Source organism: Jaculus jaculus, chromosome 2 (assembly GCF_020740685.1).
Source record: "Jaculus jaculus isolate mJacJac1 chromosome 2, mJacJac1.mat.Y.cur, whole genome shotgun sequence".
In the NCBI taxonomy this organism is placed as follows: Eukaryota; Metazoa; Chordata; class Mammalia; order Rodentia; family Dipodidae; genus Jaculus; species Jaculus jaculus.
In genome coordinates this window covers 110,102,924-110,126,890 of record NC_059103.1, presented here as the reverse complement: position 1 = coordinate 110,126,890, position 23,967 = coordinate 110,102,924, and the positions used below count along the sequence as shown (strand labels likewise).

At 38.3% G+C, this 23,967-nt stretch overlaps 1 protein-coding gene across 9 annotated transcripts in view; it reads left to right on the top strand.

The window, feature by feature from the left end:
- The window catches only part of Pdlim5 (PDZ and LIM domain 5), a 194,403-nt gene that overhangs the window by 163,511 nt on the left and 6,925 nt on the right, over positions 1–23,967 (top strand). For all 9 annotated transcript variants that reach the window (XM_045142934.1, XM_045142932.1, XM_045142939.1 and 6 more), the window contains 3 exons: positions 2,570–2,744; positions 19,654–19,834; positions 21,928–22,048. In XM_045142934.1, coding sequence (XP_044998869.1) covers positions 2,570–2,744; positions 19,654–19,834; positions 21,928–22,048 — 477 coding nt within the window. The remainder of the gene's footprint in view (positions 1–2,569; positions 2,745–19,653; positions 19,835–21,927; positions 22,049–23,967) is intronic.

Sequence of the window (23,967 nt, the reverse complement as noted above, 5' to 3'; positions counted from 1 at the left end):
TGAAGGTCAGGAGAATAGGTGGCAGAATACCATCCACACTACACTAAGAGAATTCAAAATCAGTAATAAATAAGCTAGTCATGGGCACATAAGGGGGAGATCATTGTACATAGCTTAAATGTAAAGATGACTGGGTTTGGCATTCAACATGCTTACCTGGTGCTCTGGGGATTTCAAGCCTGGACATTAAAGCAGACACACCATAGAGGGAGGTCTTAATGGTGAATAAATGAGGTTGCAAGGGAGGTGCTGTATATAGTGACCATTATGTTAGTTCTTTCTCATCTGTTTAAGAGGACGTGTGAGCATAAGATAATGCAAACATGTTCCTGACCTTGAGTGAGGAATGGCAGTATTGGAGCTCCTTGGCCTGGAAAGTTCTGTCTTATAGAGCGAGTGTATGTATAGCACATAGATGTGCTAAGTGGCCATAAGTGCTAGGCTTCTAGTTGCTCTGATTGCATATCATTGCAAATAGGCTTTAGTTGAAGGAGCATCATCCTTAAAGATGTCTTAACTAATCTTACACAGTTCTAGTCATACTTTTAATATAGATGTTGTCAACTTGTGTGGGCATAAACATCAATATGTATACACACATGCTTTTACATTATTTGCTTGTATACCCTAAGTTGTTCCTTTTAAGCCATGTTGTTGTGTATATTTTCTCTCCATTAGCTTTTAATTTTCTGTTGATCAGTAAAGGTCTCTCTTGGTTTCCATCCCATTTGCATTAATTTGCTTATATATTCACTTATTATTGCCTGTAGTTTCTTTTTTATTAATGTTTATTTTTTTATTAGCTTTTTCCATGATTATAAAAAAAATCCCATGTTAATTACCCCTCCCCCACACTTTCCCCTTTGAAATTCCATTCTCCATCATATTACCTCCCCATCATAATCATTGTACTTACATAATATTTGTTGGAGAATGTAGTTAAAAGAGTTCTTAGGAACATAGTCTGTAGTTGAGGAAGAAAAGACACAAATCTATGTAGTAATAACAATAAGGAAGACATTCGTGGAAAAGTATGGAGACCTAGAAAACAAACATTTGATGTGTGTTACGTGGAAGGAGCCATGAGTAGAGGTAGCTCAGGGAGTTTCTGAAATGTTTTCTTATAAGCTGACTCTTAATAGTAAGTAGTGGTTGCTATGTAAATAGGAGAAAAATAGGAAAATGACATTCCTAAGGTCAAAGACAACCTGGGCTTAGGTGATTATGTTTATAAGAAAAAGTAAGGTAGTTTGGTGTTATGATATGGTGAACAAGTGAGGTTGTAGAGCAGAAAGACACAGCTGAAGAGACGTGGGGACAGTGTTGGGGGGTGTGGACTACCCTGACTGGTAAGAGAACAGGACAATCAATTACACAGAATTGTGGTTCCTTAAGATGAAAGTTTGTATGAAAACACCACAGTGAAACCTAATTCTTGGTAAGCCAATGAAAAATTTAATAATGGGACTGGAGAGATGGCAATGAAGCTTAGGGTACTTGCTTGCAAAGCCTGGTAAGCAAATTATTAAGGCCCATGTTCAATTCCCCACTACTTATATAAGGCCAAGTGACACCTGAGTTTGGAGTTCTGTTGCAGTGGCACCCATACACTTACTTTATTTCTTTCTCTTTCTTATTCTCTCTTTCTTTCCCTTTCTCTTGCTCTCTCCCTCTCACTCTCCTTGCAAATAAAGCAATACAAATATTATTTTTTAATTTTTTGTTTGTTTTTATTTATTTGAGAATGGCAGACAGAGAGAGGCAGAGAGAATGGGAGCGCCAGGGCTTCCAGCCACTGCAAACGAACTCCAGAAGCGTGCGCCCCCTTGTGCATCTGGCTAACGTGGGTCCTGGGGAATTGCCCTTGAACTGGGGTCCTTAGGCTCCACAGGCAACCACTTAACTGCTAAGCCATCTCTCCAGCCCGCAAATACTATTTTTAAAAAATAATAATAATAAAATGATTTAAGTCTTTGGTGGTAAGGAAGATGAGACATTTTGGAAGGTAACTAAGTAGAAAACATTAACATTGTAGGAATGGAGATGTGGAAGCAAGATTAAGAATTATTTTGGGATGAAATCAACAGGACCTGTTTTCACCAAAGCTGGGTGAGGATGGTGGTGTATCAAGCCAGGATTATTTCATGTAGCTACATAATTTATTCAGTAACTATAAAATCATCTAGAAGGAAAAATAGACTGTGCTTGCTTTTATCTTCACACTGAGGTATTTAATATCATATTTGGGACTGTTTCAGTAATGGGTAGCAAAGATGATTATATCAGTAGAAATATATCACCTGTGCTACTCACCTAACCTTATCGCTCCTGGAAACAGAAAGCATTCAGTGCACACCACTGTCACAGGTCTTGTCCTGTGTGATTATCCTTTATGCTTCACTGCACTCACATGTATAACTACAACATAGTGTTTTGGTCATAACTTTACCATAATGTGACCAGGTGAGTGAATAGGGGAGTAAGATATATTATTGTTTAAATAACTTGGTTACTAGAAAAAGTTTGGGTTTGGCTTATTCTCATTTTGATTTGCCTGTGTTTTATCCAGCACCTTCTGTTGGAAGAATCTCGAACAATGTGACTTCCTCAATAGCAGAGGCACCAGCAAATTCAGTTGTGGGGACACCCCAGCCAGGTGACCAGGACACACTAGTGCAGAGAGCTGAGCACATTCCAGCAGGGAAGCGAACACCCATGTGTGCCCACTGCAACCAGGTCATCAGGTCAGTCTGTTAGTTTTTGAAATTTTCTTTGAAGATTTTAATACAAATGTGTTTTTCCGTGTGTGTGTGTGTGTGTGTGTGTGTGTGTGTGTGTGTGTGTGTGTGTGTTTTATGTGTATGGGCACAACTGTGCAGGCAGATGCACATGTATGAGTGGGGAAGCCAGACGTTGATGTCAGGTATCTTCCTCAATTGCTTTCCACCTTATTTTGTTGAGATCCAGTCTTTCACTAAACCAAGGGCTTACCACTTTGCCTAGTTCTAGGGGATCCTGCTGTAACCTTCTTCCCAGCCCTGAGATTACAGGTGATGCCTCCATGCCCAGCTTTTACATAGGCACTGGGGATCCAAACTCAGGTCCTCATGTGTGAATGACAGACACTTGTTTTCTTAATTTTTATTTATTTATTTGAGAGCAACAGGCAGAGAGAGAAAGAGGCAGAGAGAGAGAGAGAGAATGGGTATGCCAGAGCTTCCAGCCACTGCAGAACTCCAGATGTGTGTGCCCCCTTGCGCATCTGGCTAACGTGGGTCCTGGGGAATTGAGCCTCAAGCCAGGGTCCTTAGGCTTCACAGGCAAGCACTTAACCACTAAGCCATCTCTTCAGCCCTGAATGACAAACATTTTATCAACTAACCCATCTCCCAAATGTTTTTTAGTGTTCTTAAATACCTCCAATTTTGTTAGTAAATTTATTCCTGCTATAATTATGTATGGTAGTGTTGGAATACATAGCAATATTTACATGTAGTATCTAACACAAAGTAGTTCTTGAATTTATGAAAGTAAAATTTTAAATACTGGTGGATTGTGTTAATTTTTAATTCCTACCAGAACTGGGAAAATCGTGATTAATGTGGTCTTTCAAAAATAATAAAAATGTTTAATCCCAGCACTCAGGTAGTAGAGGTAGGAGGATCGCCGTGAATTTGAGCCTGAGTTAGAGTGAAACCCTACCTCAATAAACCAAATAATGATAATAATAATAATATCTTAAGACTTGAAGGAACCCTGATGATTATTTATCTCAACTTTGTTATTTTATAGATTATGAGGAGAAAATGAGGAATTTCATTTAGATAAAAAATAAGTTGTAACAAAAAGAACATTGGGCCCTAGAGAAAAAATTAGATTTTTAAATACGTTAAAAAATATACTTGCCTTCATATCTGTTCACCAATGCGGTAAGTGCTAGAATACATTGTTACCTGTATCTTGAAGATACTTTTGTGAAATCTATTTTATTGTCTCTTAAACTTCAAAAAGGAATGAGAAAATGTGCCTGGAGATCTTAGGCATTCTGTAATGAAATTTATTAAACCTCAGCATTTTAATAAGTGGCTTTTAAAATGTTATGAGGTGTAGGTGTGAATGTTGGCTGCTATTATTTTACAGAAGACCCTGTTGCCTCTTTGTGAGTTGCCTTGTTAACAGTAAAAAGTAATTGTTTAAAATTATTGCTTGTCCCTTCTTTTCAAAACTAATATATTTGAAACATTTGCAATAGTGGCTTCTCTAAAGATGAGTAAGGTTAAGATTGCCATTCTTTTATTACATTAGCATTGTCTAGCATAAATATTCCAAGCCATACTTAAGATGGAATGTAGAAATTACTCCTCTAATTAACCTATCAGGAATTAGATGTAGCACACAGAACAAGATGGCTTTTTAAAAGATAGTCAGTGGGCCTGGAGAGATGGCTTAGCAGTTAAAACACTTGCTTGCAAAGCCTGACCTCCTAGGGTTGATTCCCCAGTGTTCACATAAAGCCAGATGCACAAAGTGGCACATGCGTCTGGAGTTCGTTTGCAGTGGCAGGAAGCCCTGGTGTGCCCAAACACACATGTACTCTTTTTTTCCCCCCTCTCTCTCTTTCCCTCTTTCTGTTTCCCCTCAAAAAATATTTTTTTTTAAATGTAATGTTCTGGTTGGAGAGATTGCTTAGTGGTTAATCCACTTGCCTACAAAGCCAAAGGACCCAAGTTCAATTCCCCAGCACCCACGTATGCCAGATGCACATATCTGGAGTTTGTTTGCAGTGGCTGGAGGTCCTGGTGCACCCATTCTCTCTCTGTCTCTCTCTACCTGCCTAATTCTCTATCTCTCTCTCAAATAAATAAAAAGAAAACTTAAAAAAAGGAATGTTCATTTGTGACATTTAAAAAGTATAGGAAAAAAAGTTCATGAATTCATACTCAACCCCAGCTTAGCCACTGTTAGAATTCTGGTTCAAATTTCACTTTTCTTTCCCTCTTAAATTTTTTGGAGACTGATATGGATCTCACTTCAGCCCAAATTAGACTGGAACTCATGTATCCCAGAGTGGCCTCAAACTCATGGTGATCCTCCAGCCTCAGCCTCTCAGGCATGAAGCATCGTGCCTGGCCTAATTCAAACTTTTTAATATATTGACACAATAACTGATACTGTCTTACAGAAGTGGAATATCAATATGCTATTTTGTAAACTGCTATTTTCAATTAAATTTTTTGCTCAATACTTGCTTAGTAAGACTTAGCCAGTACCTATGGTATTAGTAATAGAAATTAAGAAAAGAGTTGATTGAGTACAGGTTTCCAGGCTAGCACGGAATCCACCACACAAAATGAAGTTAGCAAATTTTTTTTTTTTTTGTTTGGTTGGTTGGTTGGCTCTTTTCAAGGTAGGGTCTCACTCTAGCCCAGGCTGACCTGGAATTCACTCTGTAGTCTCAGGGTGACCTCGAACTCATGGTAATCCTCCTACTTCTGCCTCCCAAGTGCTGGGATTAAAGGTGTGTGCCACCACACCAGAGCTTATTTTTAGTTTTGTACTCAGTGAATACAGTCAATTTGGTACCATTGTTAGTCTTCTTCCAGACCGCCCCCCTCCGCAGAGAGTCCCCCCCACTTCTTGTGGAATATGGGTTGTGCATTGTGGGGTCAGCCACCATTTATGGGTAGAAGACAATGTCTTTGTCTATCATGACCCAACGTGTGGCACTTACATTCTTTCTGACCCCTGTTCTGCAAATTTCTCTGAGCTATGTTGGGTTCATTTTAGGTCTGCTTCAGTGATGAGGTGTTGGGGGCCTCTGGGTCTCTGGATATCTGATTTGGTAGGAGTTGATTGTTCTCTGTTTCGATCTCCTTCACCCTTGTGCTGGTACCAGGTTCACGAAGAGAACAGCACTCTTGCTTGTTTCCTTGATTACTTTTAGTTTCAGATGGGGCCCTTTTGAGGTATGATGGGGTCGTTCTCTCCTTAGGATCTGCATCTCTCTGTAAAAGAGAAGCAAATTCTCTGACAGAGAGTAAAGTTAGCACCAGATAAATGGGAATTTAGTAAATGTTTTATGAATAGATTGTGTATGATTCTAGGTCTGTTCACTTTTCATTAGTTAGTATTTTCCAACAAGTACTTCTATATGGTTACTATCTTAATGAAATCAATTAATAAAATATCTTGTATACTACTGTTTTATTCTAACAAAACAATGTTTTTAATTACTACTTCTATTGTTGTTATATGTTATATGTTGTTAGCTTTAATAAAATAAAAATGAACTCCGGGGCTGTAGAGAGACAGCTCACTTTATAAATGCTAACGTGGTTAAGAGTGCTTCCTGTGTAAGCATGAGGGCTGGATAAAGCTTGAGAGAACACTAGAGTTTAATCCCCAAGACCACATAAACAGCTGAGCAGCTACTTGTAGCTGTAACCCCAGTCCCATAGGGAAGCAAAGACCCAAGGACTGATGAGGCTCATGAACAAATGGCAAGATCCAGAGTCAAGAAGAGACTGTGGCTCAAATAAGAACCAGCAGAAGAGTGATTGTGCTGGAGAACTGACATTCTATTCTGGCTACCACAGGCTAGCCCATCGGACAGGCCCTGCATGGGTACATATATGTAAATACAACATACACACACTAAATAAATAAATAAATAAATAAATAAATAAATAAATTCTGACTACAGCGTGGTTTTCTATACATTATAGCACTGAGGTTATCCATCCTGGTGTTTTGAGGGATGTTAGATTCTGAGTTATAATGCTGTTTATGGAAACAGAAGCTGCTGTTATTTGTAAGCATTTAACAAAGTGTCAAACCATATCAATTTCTGATTCATGCTGTCTGAGCATTAAATTGTGCATTATCCCATTATCACTACTGTTACTGCCTCTGAGAAAATATGAAACTCAGAGTAGAAACTATATTCCCCATCCTGCTTGCCTGGTTTCAAATTTGATGATAGGGTGGGCGATGCTTTGATGCTCAGATGCTCTGCCTTATGAAATAAATATATATTCTGCCAACAAGATGGATAACTGTCATTGATCTCTCATTTATTGGATTTTACATTCTGCTGAAATTTTACATTGTTCTAAATTATTCAGCACTTGTTGCCATTTAAGCATTAAAGCTTCATTTCCTAAGGAAGCTAAAGGAATGGGAATTAGCTCATGCTCAGATCAGGTAACAATAATTAATATAGCACATTTGCCTGCTGCACAAATGCTAAGGCAGCTTGACTACACTCCAGTCAGTTCAGAGACCGGGTCAAAGCACAATTCCAGTTCGTGCCCTTGGTGACAGTGTTATTTACCAGTGCAAAGATCAAGTGACATTCTCTGGCACACCTGTTTTTAAAATGAGCTGCAATTGTAGGCTTACACTTACAGCATAGTTTAATAAATATCCTGCAAACTCTGAGATGTGTAAGAATTAGTTTATAATGTATATTGTTAGTTAGTTACTGTATAATATTATGATTCATAGTACTTTATAAATTAAAATTTTAAAAATATTTTAGAGCACACTAAGGCAAAATTTGTATTTTATTTTATTGGGTTATTTTAATTTTTAGCATTAATTATTTTTATAAAATGTCAAAGATTACCTGTGTTAGCAACTGAATTGGTTATCTTTATAGAACATACTTAGTTTAAAACCTCATAGATAATTTCATTTGGTTCTAAGGTTTAATTTTTTTATTTGTATCTTGAGATGTTTATGGGTGTTTGACCTAAATTGTATTTGGAATTATTACCTTGAAAAACTAGTTACAAATTATAAGGACTTACATTTTAGACTTTTACTGAAGCTGTAGGCTTACTCTAGAACATTTCCATTTAGTTAGCATAGAAGTACTGTTTCTTTACTTATGCCCGTGAGCATATTAGCTGTTAGAATCCTGATATAACAGGGACACATTCAAAAGCTGGCTGATGTAGCCATACCTAGCTTTAGTTTTCCTGGTATAGTGGACTTAAAAACATCCCCAGCTTATTTCTTGTGTGTTATATCTAGTGGCATTAAAATTATTTGCCACTTGAATTATATGGAGGTAACTGAACTGTTTAGCATTTTAGCATCTTTTTGAAAAAGTAAGGGATTTAAGATGCTTGATTTTTTTTGTGTAGATCTGGCATGTTTGAAACGTAGTTACATTACTACTGTTCTGTGTTTGCCTACAATAATATAGCACAGGAACCATATTTGGGAAACCCATTGTTTATTCTAGTGGGAGAAATAACTTACATTTGTTCTTTTGCTCAGTGGTTTTTAAGCTTTTTTTTTTATATGAAGAGCTAACCCTAAGTTATCCCAAGAAGAAACAGGAGGAGCTTTTTACTACTGCCCCATCCATTACCATCTGTAAGCACTCCTTCATTTAAGGTTGTATTTACTGTCCTTTCTGGTTAAGATTATATATAAATGTTAAAGATTTCCTGGCTTAATGTGTTAGCTCCATAATTGAAGAAAACAATTAATGACATCGGCCAACATTTCTGAGCAAAATATAAACCAACATTTTACTATTGGCTATCAAGAAGAATTGAAAAGAATGTGTTAAGAATTTACATAATGTAATTGTAATGCTATTAAGATCCTGGGTTGGACAACAGTGTTTAATGTATTAGCATACTTCAGGTGATGTGCAAAGTATTTTACCTTTAACTACCAACACACAGGAGAATGTTCTTAATATTTTATTAAGATGATCAAAAAAATAGAACTCTATTTCAAAGAGGGGGAGAGAGAGGAAGAGGCATATAGAGAAAGAATTCGCATGCCAGGGGCCTCCAGCTACTTCAACCAAACTCCAAACGCATGTGCCACCTTGTGCATCTGGTTTAAGTGGGTACTGAGGAATCAAACCTGGGTCCCTTGGCATTGCCAGCCAGCACCTTAACCACTAAGCCATCTATCTCTTCAACCCTCAACTGCATACATTCTTGAACTCAACAGTGGTGATCCAAGGCTTGTATTTCACATTTCATCTAATGTAGGATTATATTCCTTCTATAAGTAGCCCTTTCCGCTGAGACACACTGATGCCACAATGGATAACCTCTTTCCCTCCCCATAGAAGGTTTTGTTTGAGCTGAATTGAGAGTCTTCCCAAAATTCACATGTTGAAGCCCTAACCACCATTAGGAACATTGGACTTTAAAGAGGTAAAATTGGTCATTAGGGTGAGCCCTATTTCAGTATGACTGGTGTCACTCTTAAGAGGAGAGGAAAGCACTGTCACACCATGTGAAGAGAAGATAACCATCTACACTCCACGGAGAGGCCTAGCAAGACAACTCTTGTGCTCAGTACTCTAGGTCCCATAATGGTAAGAAAATAAATCCACACTTTGTGTAAACTACTTTCTCTAGTAAACACACACACATACACACACACACACACACACACACACACACACACACACCAGCTTTGTGTGGCAAATCTAAATAAAGACCATCTAGGATTGTGTTGGTACACAAAGATGTCAGGATTGTCTCATTTTAACAAAGCAGCTTTATTTGAAAGGAATGGCTAGCAATAGTGTTAAGGAGTCTACTTACCAGCTTAGCACTTTCATACAAAACTGTCAATTTGCTGTTCTGTTACCATAGTATAGAAAGATTAATAACTATTCTTCATATATTCTACAATCTTATAAAGAAAACAAAGCTGTGACATGCATGACTATAATGTAAGATTGTAAACCTCCTGAGTGATGCGTGGTACCCTTACAGTAATAACACACACACACACACACACACACACACACACACCTCTTCACATCTGGTGGCATGCACCTTTAATCCCAGCACTCGGGAGGCAGAGGTAGGAGGATCGCTGTGAGTTCTAGGCAATCCTGAGACAACCTGAGCTAGAGTGAGAACCTACCTCCAAAAAAAAAAAAAGTTTTGACTTGTATATTTAGAGAAAGTCTGGTGATATTTATGAGCATTTCAAATTGCTGCAGTTAAATTACTGGAAAACTAACATTGCCTTAGGAAAAGTATTTGTGATAAGTCCTTTTGGTGATTTTAGTATTTAAATCCATGATCCTTCCAATATCCCCATCTCTTAATTTCCTGTTATGCTCTACTGTACTGATCCCAGTAACCAGCTTCAGCCAATACTCTTCAAAGTCATAGCCTAGATTTTGTCTTTGCCAGTAACTATAATCCCTATGTAATTCATTTCCAAACATCCTATTCTGCTCTAAGATCACTGCCTGATTTTTTTACCCACTGCTTTTAACTCCAGTGAATTTTTAACAGTCCACCCCAGCCACAAATACATTGATTGTAATGACTTTCATTGTCCATAAATATCCTTACTTTCCATAAACATACTTACTTCTCTTAAGTCTGAATTCCATAGTCAAAATTACAATCACTGCTCCTATATAAACTCTCCATTCCTCTGTACATCTTTCACTTCACCACTCACTTGACTGATTACCAGCCTGGATGAAATCATTTCTTACCTTTTCTATGTATACACTCTAACTCTAGGATGTGACTGGAAAGGAACTCACTGCCACACCAACCACTCTCATTTTAAACTCATGGCAGGTAGGACTGGGGAAATGGCTTAGGGGTTAAAAGCACTTGCTTACAAATCTGCAGGCCCAGGTTCAGTTCTTCAGTACATACATAAAGCCCAGTGCTCAAAGTGGCACATGCATCTGGACTCCATTTGCAATGGCAAGGGGCCCTGGTGTGTCCCCTCTCTCCTTTTACCATCCCTCTTACTCTCTCTCCCTCTCTCTCTGTGCTTACAAGTAAGTAAAAAATTTAACATTTGAATTCATGGCAGATGTGAACTCAATGGCACCAAAAGTCTTCCATGTTTCCTAGTGTGTTGCTTTCCCATTGTCCCCCAAAGCCCTTTCACATCTCCCTTCTCTTCATACTTCTATTGCCTCCTGACCCACCCTCACTGTCAGATAATGACTTTGATTACTCTTTCACTCTTTAATGTACAGAAGCGAGCAGAGGAGACAATCATCAAATAATAACATAGAACTCAAATCCTTATACTAAATCTTCAAATGTAAATAGGTAAGGTGATGTTTTTGCATGAGTGTATGCATGTTCACATGGTTGTAAGCACACATTTACATGGGTGCTGTGGATCTGAGCTCAGATTGTTATGCTTGCATGCAAAGTGCTTTATCCATGAAGCCATCTCCTCAGTTCAAGATTAAGCACAACACAGAAGGTGGCAGAGTAGATAAGCTCAGGATCTAAATATATAATATATGTTGTCTGCAAGAGACACTTTAAATGAGAAGACCTAAGTAGGTGTTTTTTTTTTTTTTTTTTTTTTTTTTTTTTTTTTTTTTTTTAGCAGAGAAGAGAGACAGAGAGAATGAATGGGCATGCCAGGGCCTGTAGCCACTGCAGATGAACTCCAGATGCATGTGCCCCCTTGTGCATCTGGCTTACATGGGTCCTGGAGAACCAAACCTGGGTCCTTTGACATCACAGGCAAATACCTTAACCACTAAGTCATCTCTCCAGCCCCTAAATAGCTTTTAAGAAAAAGATTTATTGGGCTGGAGAGATGGCTTAGCAGTTAAGGCGTTTACCTGCAAAGCCAAAGGACCCAGGTTCAACTCCCCAGGACCCACATAACCCAGATGCACAGGGGGCACATGTGTCTGGAGTTCATTTGCAGAGGCTGGAGGCCCTGGCATGCCCATTCTCTCTCTCTACCTCTTTCTGTAAAATAAATAAATAAAAATATTTAAAAGAAAAAGATTTATCATGGAAACTGCAATAAAAGAGAGACAGAGTGAATGTACTGATATCAGATAACATAGATTTTTAAAAATTGTTAGAGGGGTTTGGCGTGATAGCTCTGTTGGTAAAACACTTGCTATGAAAGCACAAGGACCTGTGTGGACCCCCCACATCAGCATACATGTTGGCAGGGAGCACTGCAGACCATGTGATTGCCCTTGCTTGACTCACTGCAGAACACTTATCTTCCTGTTGTTTGCACTTGCTCTTCCCTTGGCCTGCATTCTTGTCCCCTGGACATTTTAATGCTTCATCTTTACCTCTTCACTTGGAAATTGTTGTGTCCTTGGCTACCTATTTGAATTTTTCCATGTAGCTGCATCGCACATGCACAGTCACATCTCTCTTTCTCTGCTGTTTTTCCCCTTGGCTTTAATGTCTAACATGATATGTAGCTTATTTTGTTTTCTCCCCCTTACATTAGGGTGGAGTAAGTTACTTTCAAGAAAGGCTTTTTCCAGCTTTGTCCCCTAATATACTCCACTCTGAGAATGATGTATAGCACATATTACATTTAACAAGATTTTAGTTCAGTTGATATTGGACATTTTTAAGACTATTAGGGTATATGTTAATTTTGCTACATTGAAATTATATTCCACTTTTTATAGAATCACATCTCTTCTGCTGGTTGGTTTTGAGGTAGGGTCTCACTGTAGCCCAGGCTGACCTGGAATTCACTCTGCATTCTAAGGGTGGCCTTGAACACACAGTGTTCCTCCTACCTCTGCCTCTCGAGTACTGGGATTAAAGGAGTGCACCACCATACCTGGCAGCTGTTTTGATTTGTATTAATCTCAACATAAAGAATTGACTACAGCCAGGTATGGCAGCACACGCCTTTAATCCTAGCATTTGGGAGACAGAGGTAGTAGAATTGCTATGAGTTTGAGACCAGTTTAGGACTACAGAGTAAATTCCAATTTAGCTAGCGCTAGAGTGAGACCCTATCTCAAAAAGAAACTCCCCATCCATAAAAGGGAATTTACTACAGTATTTTCCAATAGACTTTTTTTCAGTTTTACTTTATTTTATTTTTTAGATAGCATGCAGAGATTTCTATATTATTTATTCTGATATTTTCTTTTTTAAAAATCCATTAATTTATTTGCCTGCACACAAGAGATGAGCAATGTGTGTATATGAGCACACCAGAGTTTCTTGCTGATCCAAGTGAACTCTGGACACATGCATCACATTGTACATCTGGGTCTACATGGGTACTGGAGAATTGAACCCCCATCTGGCAGGAGTTTCAAGTAAGAGACTTTAACTGCAGAGCTGTTTACCCAGCCCATTCTGACATTTTCATACACAATTTAGTTTAGTTGATTTTTTTAAGTTGCTTGTGTGTGTGTGTGTTGTGTGTATGCATGTACATATAGGTGTTTGTATATGTGCGGGTACATATTTGTGGAGGCCAGGGTATTTTCCCCAGTTGTTCACCACCCTGATTTTGGAGACAGATCTCTCACTGAACCTGGAGGTTACCAGTTTGGTTAGACTAGCTAGCCAGTGAGCCTGGCAATCCTTCTATCTCTGCCTCTATGGTGTTGAGATTACACATGTGTCACTGTACTTGGCATTTATTTAGGTATTGGAGATCTGAACTCAGGTTCTCCTGTTTGCACAATAAGCACTTTACCAACTAAGCCAGCTCCCTAGCCCTTCTAATCAGTTAAACTTTGACTTCCTTAGAACTGGGTCTTCTTATTCATTGTTATGCTTAAGCTCACTATGCCTGTGAATTTATTTTTTAGAAGCACCTCACTTATGCCTTTAAAATATAAAAATGCAATGGGCTTCACAACCCTTTATTTGTACTGTTTTAAAGAAGTACAAATTAAAGGTGATGCTCAGTAAATGTAGAATTACATTTTAATACTATAAATTGGAAAATTTGGAAACATTCCTTGAAAAAGAAGATTAACAGTAACAAATGTGAAATTTTAGACAAGGTTGTTAATATTTCCCATTTTGAGTATTGAAGACTTTAAAGATAGTTGCTATGTACTTGGTCCCTCAGTACTTTCTTCCTGGCTGTGTCTTTGTGAGGGCTGAGTATATCTATGTGCAATTTCTTTGTTATCTCTTCTCTCTTCATTCTATTCCTCTGGGAATATTGTTCTTAGATTCTTGGTTCATATGAAACCTGGCCTTCCTCAGATTTGGTCAATATAAAAATACAAAACAAGTTTATGTACTTGGATTATTTGTTGTTCCTAATTAAGTAGAATATCATTTTTTTTTGTTCTTAAGCACATCATTTTTAAATGTACTTTGATAGATATGTTTGGTTGGTTTTGTTCTTTGATATAGAGACAAAATCTAGCCCAGCCTGACCTAGAACTCTAGGACCTTCTTGCCTCACCTCTTGATTGCTAGGATTGCAGGAGTATTCCATTACACGGATTTTGTAGACTTGTTTTGAACTTTACTGATGTAATCATTTGTTCAAACTAAAGTTTTTAATCTGTATCACCTAGGCTTTGGAAAATTCTAGACTGATAGTTTGTTTGTTTGTTTTTCCCTGAGGTAGGGTCTCACAGGCTCAGGCTGACCTGGAACTATGTAATCTCAGGGTGGCCTCAAACTCAGGACCATCATCCTACCTCTGCCTCCTGAGTGCTGGGATTAAAGATGTGCACCACCACACCTGGATAGATTTATAGTTTTATTTATCACATGATATTCAGAAAGTTGACTAACTTTGTTTCAGTTGATTTCTATCACTGAGACCACTATCAGAGTTAAATAATGGAGGGAAGCCAACAGTGTGGTTTTGATTTTAAACTTAAATCCCTATTGAGATTTTCAGTTTTGTCTATCTTTCTGTTTATAAGCTTTCCTTTTTCTCTCAACTGGGAATCTTTCCCACCTTTCCTTCCTTTATTTTTGGGCATAAATCACAGAAGATAAACAGAGCAGAAGTATCATGCCATAGCTCTCTCTAAGCTAATGAAATGATTCAACTCCCCCTACTCCCCTTGGTCAGTCAACATATCTTTAGTAAGGCTCAGTGTGTGGAGTACTGCAAGGGGTAGATGATAATTAATTCCACTTGCTGTTATCCAAGCCTGTCATTCCAGTTCACAAATGGAAACACAGTTCTTCCTGGAACAAATGGCACTTCTTTTGTGTTAATCCTGTGTTAACAAATTTGTTTAATTAGTCTTTGCTGACACATACTAGTGAGTGCTTTGTTATATGTAAGAGATGTGACTGATCTATACATAACTTCAAGGGCATTGGTAGGAAAGTTGCCTGTTCACTGCAAGGTGTGTCAAGTAGTATTTGCCTGAGTATGCTTGTTTAATAAGGAGAGCTGGTAAAATCTAGGGTCATTTTCACCTCACATTTTAAAGGTACAGAGACACATTTTTACTGTCTTGGAGTTCTTTAATTATTTATGTTTGGAAAAATATGAAATATTTTACAATTCTCATTTCCTAGACAAGACTATATTTTTAATTATTAATGGTGAACTTCATGTCAGAAAACTTTTTTTAAAAAGACTTACAAGAATATAAGAACTACGTTAGCCTTCTGAATTACCAAAGGGAGCAAAAGAATGAAAATCAAAATTGGATCATTAAAAAAGAAGCCAGTGTTGAAATCAGTCAGAACTTGGCAGAAAGATTCATGAGAACACCTGTGGTTAAGCTACAAGTTTGACTTTTTGCATTCTGCTGCATAGTATGACAAAGGACTCAAAACTGTTGCTGCAAAAAAATCTGATAGGAATTTTCCCAAGGAATCCATGTGAACATGGCCCTTTGTGCTCTAACAACAGCCTGCCTTACCATCAGCTGCGGGAAGAGCAGGGATGAACTTTATAGAACCAGTTCTTATAGCAAATGTCATTTCAATCTAAGGTGCCACACTAAGCTGTCTTCATACAAGTAGTAATTCAGTTGGGTAGGTCAAGCCAAACTCTGTGAGTCCTAGCACACACTCTTATGGTCTCATTCCATTACAGAAATACTTGGGGGAGGTGAGGAGAAGGGCTAGGTGGATTGTATGTTCCTTAGTTATTAAACAGCTGCTGTGTTTTTTCTCAGATGCACTTCCTCAGTTATTTGATAGTATTGATAGACATGCTCCAGGAGCAAAGATTTCCTTTAAAAACTTTTTTTTTAAAATATTTATTTATTTGTAAGCAGAGAGAGAGAGAGAGAGAGACAGAATGGGCACCTCAGAACATCTAGCCACAGCAAGTGAATGCCAGATTCATGTGCCACTTTATGTATCTGGCTTTACATGGGGAATTGAACTCTTGTTTTTGTTGGCAAGTGCCTTAACCACTAAGCCATCTCTCCAGCCCTCCAGCCCTAGATTTCCTTTATTTTTTTTTATTTATTATTTAATCATTTGACAAAGAAATAGGGAGAGAGGGACTGAAGGAGAAAGAGAGAGAGAATGAGTGCACCAGGGCCTCCAACCACTGCAAAGGAACTCCAGATTTGTGTGCACGTGCACCCTTCCATCTGGCTAACATGGGTCCTGGGGAATCAAACCTGGATCCTTTGGCTTTGCAGGCAAATGCCTTAACAGCCAAGCCATCCCTCCAGCCCAAGATTTCCTTTTTATTACAAGTGCATACCAACACTTAGGTTTGACTACAGTGCAGAGTGTGAGCCCAAGCTGACTTCTTTTGAAAACTAAGGAGGTAAATAAGGATCCTGGCCTTAAGGAGTTGTTCAGCCCCAGGGATGACCTATAGACGTGTCTTAATAAAAACACTCAGCCTAGCAGCGTCAATAGTTCTGAATCTGTTTTTTTCTTTATCTTTTCTTTTTTTCCAAGGTAGAGTCTCACACTAGCCCAGACACACCTGCAGTTGACTGAAGTCCCAGGCTGGCCTCAAACTCAGAGATCCAAGAGTGCACCACCATGCTCAACTTTGAATCTGTTGTAATATCCATATAGAATGTAGCATAAAACCCAAAGTCCAACCATGCCTTGTGCTACGGGCATCCTAAATTTAACCTGGGTGGCTTTTTGACATGTCTATATCACCTACGTGGTGGAAAAGCTCAGAACATCCATAAAATGTCCAACTTGAGCAGCATGATTTCCTGCCTTATCTTTGATTGTAAAGTTTTACCAAACTTATACTAGGAAAAATAAAAGAAATTTATGGAATGGGACTATTTCTAAACCAGTTACATAGGTAGGGACAACTTAATTGAAGATTTACAAGAGATGACCCGTAGCCCTTTCTTTTCTCGCAGCAGTTAGGTAATGGTAGCCAGGCATGGTGGCTCATGCCTATAATCCTAGCATTAGGAAGGCTGAGGTAGGAGGATCACCATGAGATTGCAGCCATCCTGGGTTAGATGAGTTCCAAAACAGCCTGGGCTAGAAGTAAGAATCTGCCTCAGAACAAAGCAACAACAAAATAACAGAAATTCCTGCTAGTCATCACAAAGCTACAGTTCCCTTAAGTATTGATCTAGTTAGTCACAGTAAGTTTTAAAAATAAAATATAATGATGATAATAAAGTACTTTTCTGAAACATAAAAGAGCTACATTACAGCCTTATACAAAATAGCATCAAAGTATCAATAAACAAGTTAACAAAAAGTAGAACTAGAAAATACCTTCCATTGTGTTTTTAAGCAGGATTTCACTACAATCCATGCTAACCTGGAACTCACTCTGTAGCCCAGGCTGCCCTGGAAGTCACGGCAGTCTTCCTACCTTTGCATCTTCAGTGCTGGAATTAAAGGCATCTGACAATATGCCCAGCTGAAAATACCTTCCAAAGCCTCACAGAAAAAAAAAGTTATACTTGAGATTTCCCACTTTCCTGACTTGCAGAATTGTGGGCAGTGTCTAAATAAACACCAGTCCTTTTGCAAAACGCAGTTGGAGTTGGGTATGGTGATATCAGTAAGGATGGGGGGAGGGGAGAGGAGGAAGAGAACACTTGCCAAACGAAAATATTGCTATGACTTTTCCTACAAGTGATCCACCTGGAAGTCCTGTGTCCAATGCTTAGCCAACAGTTACCCATGGTCGTTTGTGATGCCAGCTGACAGCAGTGAGATCAAAGGCAGAGAATCAGTTGGCTAGAGTGGCCTACTGTAAATCAGAGCTATCAGCTTCTAGCCTTGGCTGAGTCTGTGATTTTATGATGTTTGCCATTTCTTATGGATTTCTGTGTCTCAGCCACTTAATCTGTTAAATTGAGTTCATAATAACTGCCCTGGTCTGTCTCACAGGCATGTTGCATGGACAAATTAGATAAGTGTAGAAGTGCCTCGGAGGTAAATCTGCTCTGTGAGTGAGAGTTAGCATGGTGTAGCTACTGAAAAGTGTGTTGTAGAGGCTCCGCTGCTCATCTCTGTAGACTCCTCACGAGATAAGGCTGCATAATGGGTTCCTGTCAGGTGAACCTAGCTCATCTTAGCAATTCATGACTATAGTATTCAGTGGGGAAAAAAAATATCTGTATAAATATTTGTTGCCTTGGTACAAATGTGTATTAAAAATCAGTCATAGCCAGGTATGGTGTCTCCCACCTGTGATACCAACTCGAGAGGCTGAGGCAGAAGAATTGCCTTTGTTAGTCCAAGTCTAATAGGACAAATGGCGACCCGGTCTCAAAAATGAATAAATCAGTCATGTTTAGGGAAGTCAGAAAGGGAGAGAGAATGAGTTGCTGAATAATGGGTATAAAACTTCACTTGTGGAATATATGAATACATTCAAGAGATTTACTGTATAACATTGTACCTGTGTTTGATAACTCTATACTGCATACTTAAAAATCTTTTCAGGGTTGGTCTCATGTGAAATGTTCTTGACACAATAAAATTTTTAAAAAGCCATGTTGGAATTAAAGTAGATTCATAATGTGTACTTTATAGTCTGTAGTTAAGTTTGGAAGATAATAATTTGATATGTTTTTTAAAAGTTGGACTCTGGTGCTGTGGAGATAGCTCAATGGAGTATCCATGTTCAATCTCCAACCCCACATAAAAAGCCAAAAGGTATGGTAGGTTTCTGTAATCACAGCACATTGATACCAAGGTGGGAAATAGAGAAAGGGAAAATTCTGGAAGCCTGTACTGAGCAAAGATCAGCAGAATGAGATCTAGAAAGCGAGAAACCCTGCCTCAGGTAAGGTGGAAAGATAGGCATCAACCTGAAAGTTGTCGTCTGACCCCCACATATATGCTGAGGTGCGCATGCTCCCACACTGCCTACACACACGCATAAAACCTGGGCTAAGGAAATGGCTCAGTGGCTGGCAGAGTGGCTGTAAACCCATGTAAAGCTGGACATGCTTAGCACACATACCGTTAGTCTCAGGGTGCCTGCAGCAACAGTAAGCAGAAGTGGGAGAATCCCAAAGCTCCTTGGCCACTTGCTCTGGCATGTGCGGTGGTGAACATCAAGAAGAGTCTCCGCCTGAAACAATGTGGAGAGCAAGGACCAACAACCCGACTTTGTCCCCCAACCGCCATGTGCCTACCTTAGCATGGGTGTGCTCCTTCACAAGCATAAACATACTTACATGCACAAACGAAATAAGCATATGATACCATGTGCAGAGAAAAGAAAGTGACTGTTTTCTCAGAAAATAATAATTATGTTTAAAATTCTGACATTAGAAAATTGGGATTTGTCCTTCCTTTATTTTCCAGTCAGGTTAGACTCTTCTGCTTATGTTTATATGTTGGAGTACTGGCTGCTTCAGTTCTGCCCCAGCTTACATGCTAATTTATATGCGTATTAATCGTGTGACACTGTGAAGGAGTCTTCACCAAGCCAACGCTAGAAGCTTCTATGCTTGAGCCAATTTCTTTCTTCTTCTGTCAGGGGACCATTCCTAGTGGCACTGGGGAAATCTTGGCACCCAGAGGAATTTAACTGCGCTCACTGCAAAAATACGATGGCCTATATTGGATTTGTAGAGGAGAAGGGAGCACTGTACTGTGAGCTGTGCTATGAGAAATTCTTTGCTCCTGAATGTGGTCGGTGCCAGAGGAAGATCCTCGGAGTAAGTATTGAACCAACTTTCATATGTGTACTGATATGTCAAAGTGACATAGTTTTTGCTTATAAGATCCATAAGCATGTATACAGATGGGCAAATCCAGACAAAATTTTTATGTGTAGCACTGTAACCAGAAGTGAGCATGAGGAACAGAGAGGGGAGATAGTGTGTGTGGCAGGGGGCTGGAGATAGAGTGGGGTTAGGGGTAGGAGAAGGGTGGGAATTGACACAAACAAATTGTATATGAAAATGCCAGAATGAATAATGCCTACATCTCCACATGCCAACTACAAATGTCTGCATGCCAACAACAACAAAGACAAACAAAAAGAAACTAAAAAAAGAAACAAAAAGTCTAGAGTTAAAAAAATAAAAAGCTTTCCCATAATTTTTCCTTTTCTTTCTTTTTCTTTTTTCTTTTTTTTCTTTCTTTTTTTTTTTTGGTTATCAACTTTGTCTGCTTCCATCAGTATTTATTATTATAAAGCAAAACTAAACAGACCTCTGTGGAAGCATATCAGACTCCTGGGGTTAGTTGTCTTACTGAGTGCTGGCTTGTGTGTGAAAGTCTAGCCACTGTGGGGGAAAAATAATTTACTGTGGGTGTGCTACCTCAACAGGACCCTGTTTGCTCAGGAATGAAGAGGTCGCACAGGACCACACACATGAGTTCTCAGAACTGACACCTTCACTGGTTTAAATTAAATTCCATAGTGTTTATGAGAGCAGCATTTCCCCACTTGTCAGGGTTCAAGCACAGGACATTGACCTCATGAAATATATAGAATATGTGAAATGTGAGGCTTGTATTTTCCTTGAATGCATGTAATGTTTAAAACTGTAACTTCAGTTGTATGACATATGCATGCTGATAGAAAATAATTTCAAACCACACCTTTTTTGGCAAAAGGGCACAATTTAGGAACCAGATACATAAATAATGATGAATAAATGAATGTTCTGTTCTAGAGTATCCAGTTTTCAGTTACAGTAAGGGCTGGCACCTCTTATGGGTGTGAGTACTGAATTTAGATTTTATTTTAGAAGAAGACAAACTACTTGGCTTCATACAAAAACTGGGAATGGCTTTGCTGCATTCTCCATATGAAAATGTAATAATGAAACTAATTCATATTGAAGAAAAAGGAATGAATTAATAAATATACCCTTAAACAGATCTATAACTTTGAAAACAATTTTAAGTATCTTATTTGTAATATATCTGTTTTACTAATTTATACACTCTCTTGGGAATAAAGGAGTATGATAAGCCTGAACCTTCCCAAAATGATACAAAATTAATTAGGGTTTGCATTGTAATATTGTTTAACTGTAGAAATGTGCTCTATGGGTTAAGGACAATTAATAAAATTCATATTAGCATCATGGAAACAGTAAGATTTTTAAAAATGAAAGAGTAAGTCCCTGTATTATTAAAGATTCGTCCAAAATGATTTTTAACTGATCCATCTCATTTTCTCAATTCAAAGTAACAATTCCTTGCAAAACCAACAAACCCAAACCTTTTTTGCTAATTAAAATCTGGCACAAGCCCTTCATGCTTGGTGTATTTAACTAGAAGGCCATTGAGGACTAGATCCATGGTTTATGGTTCAAACTGGAGATGCTCATTGGACTAAGTGCATAGTGCTGATTCCAGACAGCTAAACGCTAACCTGATTGGATTATACTGATTACATTATCCCTTCCATAATGCACTGGAGTATAGGTTTGTTTTAGTTTTTAAATGCTTCTCTTTCCTCTGTGACATTTTTCAAGATAATGCCATGAAACTTTTTTAAGTTAATGTATCATGACACCCTTTGAAAGAAAGCAGAATGTATTGTAGGAAGCACTGGTGGAATACTTCCCTCATTCACTAAAAGTATAAAGTTTAATAATGTGATCATTCTTTAAGTCTATCGCTTCATGTTTGTGAAAAGCTCACATATTATACTGCATAAGTTTCAATAATGTATATGTCCCTTATTGAAACACCTGTGACAGAGATGAAGTGAATGTGTCTACCTGCAATAAAAATAAGTATTGGTGTATTTATTGTCATTTTCTAAAACTCAATCACCTCTCTATAATAGGAAGTCATCAATGCTTTGAAACAAACCTGGCATGTGTCCTGTTTTGTTTGTGTGGCCTGTGGAAAACCCATTCGTAATAATGTTTTCCACTTGGAGGATGGTGAACCTTATTGTGAGACGGGTAAGATAATGAGCCATTAATGACTTGATTAAGAATGAAACAGAAACATTTACATTGCTGTAAAATAGTTGAAAATTTAATGTCAATTAATTTTCTTAATGGTTTTAGAGACCTTGTATGTTACTCTAAATATATAGTAAAAACATTAAAACTTTTTATATGAGTTTGTCATAACAAACATTGCTAACTTTCTTATGAATATTAAGGGGGATTATATCATAGGAAAGTATTATATTGAATCTCCAATTGTGGATATAAATTCTACCAGAATATGTAGCTTACGGCCATCTCTTAGTTGAATAGTGAATGTTGATTGATTATGAATGAACAATGTTCAGCATTAGGTTATGTTATTGCTTTGCTCTTTGAGCAACAGCCTTGAAAATAAATGTGATATCTTTTGTGTCATTGACTGGAAGGAAGACCAGTCCAAGCTTGATTGCTCTCTTGGTGAAATTAACTTTTAATAATCTAGGCTCTAAGGCTCTGTCTGCTCCATTTGTCGTATTACTGAACAGTTCCTTTTCCTAAGTGAACTTTTCTAACATGTATTCATATTATCTTTATTCAAATGTCATGACCACAATATGTATTTCAAAATATGAAATATTTCTCTTTTATTCTCCCTCCTTCTGCTTACTGTCACTGAATTCCTACTGGTGAGTTGTAGTTTCACTTTACGTTAAAGCTCAAATGTCTTACAATCAGCAATTATTCCTCAAAGGTAAAGTTGGTACAACACCAGCATCTAGAATGACTCAGACTTAACATCACTTGTCTTCTACTTCTCACTCTTTCCACCTTCCTCTTGCCCCTGAACTAGGATTGAGTTGGATCTAGTCTGAATTGATCCCAGAGAAGCTTCAGAAACTCCAGTAAAATACACTATGCAATGTTTAGGAATGGCTATATGTTGCCTAGAAATTCAACTAAAATACCTCATATTTTACATCTATTTCATTTTTCTGAAGAGAGTCTTGTTTCTCATGGTTATTGTTCAGGCTGGTATACTAGTTTTGGAAGCTGTATAAGACATTCTGATTGCCAGACTCTAAACCCCCATCTCTCTAGCTTTACTCAGAAGTCATTTTAAAACCCCAAAGTTTTGCTTACGCAAAGAGGAACATAACCTTGAAGATTCATTTAAGTGTTGCTTCTAATCAGCACTGTCTATTTTTCTTCTTATTCCTGAGCTTTGCAAACCAGTTCTTCATGTAGTCTTTCCCACCTCAGAAGTGGCTCCACTGTCCACCCCCCCATCCCAGCACCCAGGGCTATGAACTTCCCTTGTTCTTCCCACATCCCATCCAACAAACAAATCCTGCCAGTGCAGTCCTGTGGATAGTATATTGAGCACTTCCTTCTGTTTCACTGTCGCCACTGTCTAGCCTGCTCTTACCTTTTGTCTGGACATTGTAAATGGCCAAAACTGGTTTATCTCTTAACCCCAGCTCGGACATCAGTTACAGAGGAACCACAGTGATGCTGTTAAAGTTGTCAACCAGTTGTGTTCATATTGCTTCAGTGGTTTCCCCTGGAATGAAAACTGGACCCTTCAATAATGCCTGCTTTGCTGGCCTCCTCTACTGCCTAGTTACATTCTGTCAATAGACCTGACTGTACTTGACTCCTTTGTTATTTCTGAACCTGTCAAATTTTTTATGGCCTCAGGGCCTTTGTACTTCGAGTTTCTTCTAACTAGAATGTTGTCTGCTATGACGTGATTCCTCCTCATTCTTCAAGTCTCATCAAGACTACTGCCTACCCAGGAGATTCTGTCTACCCTCCTAGATAACGTAGTGCACCTCCCACCCATTATCCTATTCATAACACTGGGTTTTCTTCATTGCAGTTATCATAACTTTAAAATATTTATCATTCATCTTTAAAATTCAGTAGGTAATAACATCATGTTCCCA